This window comes from Halyomorpha halys, unplaced genomic scaffold, assembly GCF_000696795.3.
Source record: "Halyomorpha halys isolate HHAL.00 unplaced genomic scaffold, Hhal_1.1 Scaffold947.1, whole genome shotgun sequence".
NCBI classification, from domain to species: Eukaryota; Metazoa; Arthropoda; class Insecta; order Hemiptera; family Pentatomidae; genus Halyomorpha; species Halyomorpha halys.
Window position 1 is genome coordinate 69270 of NW_027113607.1, and position 9585 is coordinate 78854.

At 27.2% G+C, this 9585-nt stretch overlaps 1 protein-coding gene across 1 annotated transcript in view; it reads right to left on the reverse strand.

Annotated features, from left to right (window-relative positions):
• Positions 1 to 9585, reverse strand: part of LOC136796677 (uncharacterized) — a 220423-nt gene that overhangs the window by 48245 nt on the left and 162593 nt on the right. Inside the window, exon 3 of the mRNA XM_067051024.1 lies at positions 7340 to 7423. Within this exon, the coding sequence (XP_066907125.1) occupies positions 7340 to 7423 (84 nt within the window). The remainder of the gene's footprint in view (positions 1 to 7339; positions 7424 to 9585) is intronic.

The following is a 9585-nucleotide window of genomic DNA, read 5'->3' on the forward strand; positions in this document are numbered from 1 at the left end:
AACAAAATTGTTGCTCTCTCTTGTGTTGATGATATATTTTGCTTTATCTGTTAGGATAAAGTGTGCCTTAAACTTAAGATTAGGCACAACCCCACTTTAGAATGTTTATTAGATTGATATTAATAGACGTAGGAGGGAAAATTATTTAAAGAAAATTCACTTAAATAATGAGCAAATTAGCTATTGAATAATTCAAAGGTTTATAGGGATTGCCAAATACAGCATTTCTGGTTTCAATAAATTAATGAACTTTGATTTGAGGTCTATTAAAATTTCAACTATTGATGAAGAAATAAAATAATTAAGAAGATGAAGATGAAGTTGAAATGAGAACAGAGAATTTTAAGTGAATTTACTCAGGTTGATAGTAAGGTATGATGTTTTCTCTGATCTCATATTCTTCTTTCCCCAGCTGGGGAACTACTTAAAGTCTATTAACACATGATGATTTGAATTTGCAATAAGAAAATATGATTTGAACCCGGGAAATGCCTGTCTTTCTCTCTTCTGCCTACAGAGGTCACAGATTGCTATTTTTTTAGAGATTTAGTTTCTTCCTAGATTTTATCAACTTAGGACTTTTAAAATTTGATTAAATTAATTTAACTATCCGAAATTATTTCAATACCTTCTTTAAAAAAGTATAAAGTTCTAATGTCCATAAAAACACAAAACAACTAAAAAACATCTTAGTTGAAATTTCCATCTTGAGCGGTCAAGAAGTAAAACGTTAGACAAATACTTAATAGTTAACAGGTTTCCGTATCAGGTTCAGTACAGGCGGCTCCAACGTTTAAGCAAACAAAGGCGGGGCCTGTATACAAAGGGCACAATAAGGCAATCATCAACAAACCTGGAGCAACTGATTACAAACCAAGTCTGGATCAATCCTCAACCAACAGTCAGTCCCTTGGTGCCATCAATAACTATCTCCTGTATCATTGTTTATCTAAATTTAATAATTTTCCTTTAGTAATTTCGTGAATATTCCATCTATTAAAAAAATGTGATAACGTAAGTTGAATTGGTTTTGGATAAAGGATATTTTATTTATTATACTTTAGAATAAATTTTATGTTTTTTCTCGTATATTAGATATATATCCAAAACTAAACATAGTTTTGATTCTGGAATTACAATAGTTTTACATAATAAAAATAATACCTTCGAAATTGAAATGCTAGAAGATACTTGGTGTTGTTGCTGGGGCATTAGGGCGTAAAACCCTGAGGTCATCAACACCCATGTTTCGCGTTTTATAATTCTGTTTCATTTATATTTATAATTCTATTTCACTTTTTTTTTCTCTTTAAATAATTACGAAAAAAAATTTAAATAATTACTTCTTTTGGAAGTTTTTATTACGTATAACATATTTTCTGGTTTAAATCGTATTCAAAAGGCCATTCCTTTTTAAGAAAACTAAGACCATTTCCACGTTCTTCTGGTCATCATTCAGAGCATCTGATACACTCGGTCCCACTTCCAATCTACTCAAGTTCGCGGAATAGAAATAACATTCCTCAAATATGTGACTGATCGTAAGTGCAGTGTTGCAGTATTGACATTTTGGCGGTGGCTGCTTACTGATCAGATATGTATGAGTTAAACTTGTATGACCTATTCTCAATCTGGCAATAGCTACCTCCTCCCTGCGATTGGAACGGTTTGATGTGGTCCATGATTTAATAGTTTTTAATTTGCTTGGCGGGCTTTTATTCTACATGGTTTGCCAACTAGATGATATCTTATTTTTCATCGGGGCTTATTTCTTGGGGTGTCAGAATAGCCGAGCCCTGAACTGGAAGAGCAAGTGCTTGTTTAGCTGCAATGTCCACAGGTTTTTCCAAGTTTTCGAGCATGTTGGTATAATTGTGAATTTTTATGACTGCCTGGTGTTTCAGGGTAAATTATTTTCATGGCTTTTAGTGAACTTAAAGAGTCTGTAATGATAACTATGTTAGTATGCATCACTGTCATGGAGAAGTGGAGTGCTGAGGCTTTTGCCTGTAATTCACATGTATCTAGAAGATACTTAGATACTTATCTAGAAGATACCTTTTCCAGCTGTAGCTAGAAGATACCTATATATCACAAAATATTAATTATATAATTAATTTTAAGTCAGACACAAAACACTTGAACTAGCATAATGCTGAAATTTTAATTTGTGATAAAAAATTAAAAATTAAAAATAATTAATTTGTGATAAAAATCTTTATATATTAAAAGATAAAAATATATAATAAAATGGTATGTATTTTAAATATTTAATTGAATAAATAAATAAATAAAATCGGGAATGAAAAGAGATTATGCCAAACCTAGTATAAGAGAAAGTTTAAACATTATCGTTGATCAAGTGACTGACTGATAAGGTTGTAATGAATAGTGTATATTTAGTAAAATTAGAATAAACACAGTGGATAAAAATAGAAAATTAACACAATATGATGAAAGTTAATTATTTTTAATAAAGATTGGTGCATAGTGCTTCGCTAATTTAATTATGTTTTAAATGTTATTAATTATGTTAATTTAATTAATATTAATTATGTTGATAGACTAAATATGTATATGTATAATGTAAATATGTATTGACAAAGGCAGAATAGCCTGCAAATTTTAATGACATTGGTATCTGTAATATTACATATAACATAGGATAATTTATAATTCAGAATTTTTTTGATATTTTTTCTATTTATCCATTAGATTTTAAGTATAGTATATAAGTATATCAAGATAATGGCTGGAATGACCGAAACGTAGGAGTTATAAGAAAATAATCATGTTGAGAATATATGGATATTTTTAATTATAATTAATAATTTGTTTTGTTTCGAGGCAGCAAATAATTAATATGATTTGAAATAATTATTGATGAAAAATTTATATTCATGTATTTTTTTTTAGAAAGTAGTAATGTTTTTTTTCACACTATATTATGTAACTGCTCAGTTCCTGCCAACTGCAGAAAGTAAAAATTTAATCAAGCGATTGATTGCGATCATTTGGCTCTTTAAAAAGTTCCATTAACTGATCAAAGGAAAAGGCTCAGTCGACGTCGGCCTTCATCCGAGATAAAAGAAATATTCTTGATAAGGAAATCTCAACAATTTGTAATTGCACTATACTACTATTATACTAGTGATGGTATGGTTTATAATTATTTATTAATTATACGATTTTCCAGTTAATAATTATATGCATAATAATTTAATTATGATGCAATAACAACAAAATAAAATATTAATATCTAAGGCAATATGGAACTTGAACAATTGATAATTCAGTTATTTCGAGTTCAACTTTCCCTTATTGTTTTTTCGTTATTTTAAAAATTACTTTACAACTTACCTATAATAGCATAAAATATAAAACTAAGTTTATATTTAAACCTTGAAATTTTTTCTACATTGAAGGAAAATTTAGTAGGTTGTGACCAAATAATTCTAGCTACTGTTTCCACTTTTTTGGATTTCATTATTTTTCTAATAAAACAGAATTTCATGGAGTAATGGTTATACTAGGAAATTATGCTGCTAACATAAACGCTCAACCACCCATGTTCAATAAAGTGCCATGCGCAAAGGTCTGGTGTGTCCCAAGAGGGTTTTGAGGAATCCCGACTCAATCCACGCCAAGCTATTACAAAATAATTTATTTATTTCATTAACAGACAAGAAACCCGGTTAGAGGTGATAATTAGTTTTAAAATAATATAGATATATATTTTTTTAGAAAGTTTAAAGAAAAACACTTAATATTTTTAAAATAAAAAGCAAATAAACATAAAGTTTATGTAGGAAATTTATTTTAGATGTAGGTAAATTTGTTATATTATGGGAAAGATTATTTCACTAATTTTAATTTATAAACTAAATGTTCTACGTTTTGGTTTGCCATCTCCAGACACATTAAAATTCAAAAATATATAGTTATATGAAACCTCATTCATCAGATGACGTAAAAATACACAATTCCGTCATACACCTCGCAACATACTGAACTGTTAGTAATTAATTTATAGTGAAAAAACTGAAAATCGGGCCAAAACAGACATGCATTTGTATTGATTAGAATCAGCTCTTACAGGCTTGAAATCCTTAATTCATAGCATGAACACCTAGTCGAAAAACTGATGCATCCACAAACATGATTGTGCCGGATGTAATGTTAAATGTTTAAGGCTACCCCATCACTGTCTCATCAAAAAGAATGAATTTGCTTATGGCAAGCCAAAAATTTTATCGAGGACTGTATAGCAGTAACCGCAGTATTCACTAAAGAAACAGTTTTCGGTTCAGAGAGAAGGCACCTGGAAAATGGCAGTAAATTTAGTTTAATCAAAGGGACAATAAACTTAAACTTTATGAACCATCTGTAGTCTCTCTAGTTCAAAAACCTACAACAGAAAATGTGATAGTGACCCACATGGTGTTCTATTCTGACACTTGAGACTGACATATGAAAACCTTATTATGAGACGAAAACAGCCAAATTGTATATCTTCTGGGGTACTGGAGATCCAGACTGAGTGCATGATAATAAACGAGATGAAGTTGGACTGGAGACCAATATAGAAGAAATATTTAAAAAATAATAATAAGGCAGCAGAAAAATGGTTTTTGTTTCTAAAAAAATATATTTTTAATAAAACTTAAATCTATATAATTTAATGTTTTTTTTTGTTTTGTTTTTTTAAAGTAATTAGTACATGGAAAAAATTACCTCAGTGGGCGAAGAGTTCAAAATTATTGAAAATAAAAAAAATAATATACCAAATATTATCATTATTTTGTATTTGTTTCCGATTCCGTTAAATAATTCTACATTGTTTCCAACATAGACTAATTTTAACTTCTTAAGGAACATTAAAATCAAAATTATAATCTTTATCATTTATATTTTCATGAACTAAAATAAAAAAAAAATAATTGTTTGTCATAAATACCTTACACTTTAATAGATCAAAAATATCTCATATATGTAATTTATTTAACATAGAACATTTTATTTATTAATCAAAATTAGTGAAATAATTTTGACTATATATATTTTTTTTTTAATTTTAAATCAATTCACTTACCAAAAACGGAGCTGTGTATGCACTTAACATTCGAATTTATAATTTACAGTTAAAAAATTTAATAAATTACACATTTGCCAAAATTACTGAGTTTTTACAGAGTACGTTAGAAGTTTAAAGATGACTCTGAAATAATTCTGTCTATATTTAAAAAAAAAAAAAAAAAGTATTTCTGCAAAACAAAACACTGAATAATTTTATTTCATAGCAATTTAAATCAAATTAACTATTCCTTATAATAAAACGTTTTTGGAACCCTAAGGTTCGATGCCTAAGCACAAAACCACAAATTAAAATATTTAAATACTGTAAATTGAACCGTAGCTCATATTCTCTAATTATTTTCTTTATTTATTTAGTTTTCAAAAAGGATCAACCTAGTTATTGTTATTTTAAATGAAATATTCTTCTATTTTTGTCTGTTTTACGTCGTCTACCTAAATTACAAAACTGGGTTTCTTAAAGGTCAAGCATGTCAAGATGGTATATAATTTACAGAAGTGGTCCGGATAAAAAACCCTGAGATACTCCTACTAAGAGACGGGTTGATCTAAAGCAATTTCTCAACTCTTAAGTTCAGCCTTAACCAACAATACTAGCCCCACGATTTTCCATTCGTTTACTTTTACTTACCTGTATATGAGAAATATATTTAGGAGAAGTATTGTGACCTTGCAAAATTTCGAATCCGAGTTTTCGATGGTTTGAAGTTCTCAAAGCCAAATATCAAAATGTCATATAATGGTTTGAGTATGAACCGCCTAGCTATAGAACTAAAAGTCGTAGGAAACTGATATTACATAATTAAAGTTGGTTTATGCCTCGACTTTAACAGCTTCGATAAAATCGACTTATTAGAACACTTTATTGAATCGTTTTTATATAATTTGGATTTTTTTTCAAAAGGCGTTAGCTAGTTTGATAAAATTCGGTATAACAATGTATCATAAAATGAATAAAATTATTCCTAAATATTAGATAGGTCTAATCCTCAATAAAAATAATATAATACTATAAAGATTTTTCTTAATTTTTTTTTAATAAAAAGCTATAAATAATGATTGAGAAAAAAAAATAAAAACATAAAATAGACCGAATAGACCTTACAATAAAGATTTATAATCTTTTTCCGTTATGACAATATTGATCATGAAGCAATATGTAAATAATAAATTATTGTTGATATTAATTTGCCTTTTTAAAAAGTCATTAAATAATTTTTAGCGAATACGGGAAAGGAACAACGACTGTAAATTATGCAACCAAGAACAAATAATTAACTAACACATTAATTAATGCTTTTAGAGGTAACAATAATTTAAATAATAAATGGACCATGCCGCCTACCTGAAAGGAGTCCCAACTTCATAACTAGACGGTCTTGAAAACAAAATACACAAACAAAAAACAAACTTTTAATGTACACAAAATTTCATAATATTATTTGTTCTTGAGAAACATTCACATGCAACACATATACAACACCAAGAATTATCAGACAAAAAGGGAAAACAAGGGGCTTGCATTATGCATGGTTTTTAAACATTTAAAATTTTTGTCAATAGCCATTTGGAAAAAAAAGTTTCGTGAAGGAAAAAAATAAGTTTACTAACGACAATAAATTAAAATTGTTTTTATAATATTTTCCCGATATTTTATTCATAAATACAAATTTATTTGTTATGGTACATTTTTTAAGAAATAAAGTTTTAACATAAATATAAATAATAGTTTCTAAAATAATTTGAACTTTTATTCATCAAGAAGTGGAAAATACATTTCCTCTAATTAGTCGAATATTCAAATAACTCTTCCTCTAAAATTAATTCAGACAATATGAAACGGGAGTTTCCGATTGATCTATCACATCAAATAAAGATCATTTATTGAATATTTGACATTTTATTTGTTTATTTATTTGTTAATAACAAACGCTGATATCATTAATAAAAAACAGAGAGTTATACCTGGTATTTATTTCCACAAAGGCATCAATACCGCTGTGTCATTCGGGGAATTAATTCATATTGAATGTTAAATGAAATTTTTATTTATACTTTTCCCAGTACGTGGGATAGGTAGCTTTTTCCATGAAGGAAAAAAGGGTACTGAATCAGTATTGAAAAGCAAAAAAAAAAATAATAATAAAGAAACAAAGAAAATAATAATAAAGAAAGAAAAAAAAAGGAAAAATTCGTTTTGTTTAAAAAAAACATTGAATAAAAAATCCATATCTTATTGTTTTACCTTCATTAGTGGGGAACTATCGAGGTTTCGTCTTTCTGTCGGGCTGTCGGTCTTCGGTACAGCCGTTAAAAAGAACCAATTAATCTGAAATTTTAGACAAATCGCTCATTTTTATTATGTCTATTGTTATAAAACATTGATAAGGAACAATTAAAATGAATTCACCTATATTTAATAGTTTCTTATTATTTACCTAATTACTTACCTTTTTATAAATAATATAACGTGCATCAGAAAGTTATGAGGCTTATAAAAAAATTAAACAAAATATGAATCTCGTATACACAGTATATCGTAGCTTAAGCTGTTGTCTAATATTATGTAACTCATAGAAAAACTAGATCTCAATACTTGAAAAATAAATTGAATATAAAAAAAAATAAAACATTCTAGAGATATCTCGTCTCAAGCAACGTTAGGATATTTATATATTTTTTTTCTGTCTCCGAGAATTCATTCTTGAGTTTTTTTAATAGTATAATTAATATTAAAGTATTAGTATAATAATATTAAAGTATAATTTTTTTTAAATTACATATTTTTTCCAGATTTACGTATTACAGCTTAAGTGACGATATATAAATACACAATTAAAGTGATTTTGGATTTGAAAGCGTATAATTATACAATATAGAACAAGAGTCTGGAAGAAAAAAAAGGGAGTAATTTCACCCCAATTTTTAATTACGTTAAAGAAAACTACGTATAATTACTAGTCAAAATCAAAGATTCTGCTCAAGTATAGATGCGGGAAATACAAAATGGTGGATGTTTCAAAAAGTTAAAAAAAATAATTTTTCATTCGAAGCTCTACATCTTTAAAACGACTTACACTAGAAAACCTAAGAAAACATTAACATTTAAAGTAGAGTAAAATTTCTGAAATATTAGTCCTACAAGAGTTATTTGTGTTGAATGATTCTCGAGATATAGCTTTTTAAAAAGCAACATATCATAAAAATGTACTGAAAGATTAGTTGTTGGTGAATTTATTTTGAGAACTATATCTCAGAAACTATTTGACGTATCTATTATTTTATATATTGTCATATATATGTGACTCTATTAGCACTCAAATTAAAGCTGGTTTAATGTGCTATAATCTAGTTTCTTACCTTTATCTTCGTAGTAAATTTACTATAAAATAGTTCATAAAGTTTATCCTTGAAGGAGTAATAGTTTTTATACAAAACAGAGAAAATTCAACTTACTATAAAGTAGTTTATGATACGTATCTTCGTAGGTGTAGTAGTATTTATAATATTCTCATATGGATATAAATTTGGCACATAAACATTTGTCCCTATAGAAATAAATCAACTTATTTTTACTTTATAGTACATCAAATTAGCTTTAATTTGAGCGCTAATAGTCATCTGTACGTCGAATGGTTTTTAGAGATATAGATTTTTCAAAATAAATTCACCAACTACCGATCTTTCAGTACATTCTCGAGAACTATTTAACGTAAATAGATCTATTAGGACTCATATTTTAGAAAATTAACTCTAATTTTATATAGACTTCTCTCAGGTTTTCTAGTGTTGTTTGTAGTTTTATAGATATAGAGCTCCGAATGAGAAATTGATTTCTTTTAAATAGCTGTCATTTTTTATTCTCCCTACCTATACTTGACAGACTCATCTATTTCGACTAGTAATTACACCTAGTTTTTATTAAAGTAATAAAAAATTGGGGTGAAATAAGCCTTTTTTTCTCCCTTTGGGCTCTTATACTAATATCAATGTAGTTATAGTTATCCTTACTTGAAAGATTTTCTCGAAGAAAGAGCAAGTCAGGTTAGTTTTAAGCGTTCTCAAAAAGTATTAAATACGATTTTTTATAAAATACAAAAAATATCTTATATGGCTGGTTAAAAAAAAAAAAAAAAGGGACAGGAAAAACATTTTTTTATTTTATAAAATTTCGTATTAAAGGGTTTTCCACGACGATAAAAACGAATTTGAACAGTTATTATTTAACATTTTTTTTAGCCTTCTGTACAATACATAGGGAGCTATTTTGATTTTTTTGTGATTTTGTATACATTAAAAATCACCGTGTTAAAATAATTTTGACTGAACGAAGATAGTTTAATGGATGAATAAAGTTGATATTCGTTTTTCAAACCTCGAAAAAATTATAAATACAAATTTTCAGGTCTATAAAAAAAAACAAGAAATAACTATCATAAAAATAAAAATAAAAGGAAAATATTTATTATTATTTATTTATTATAATTAATT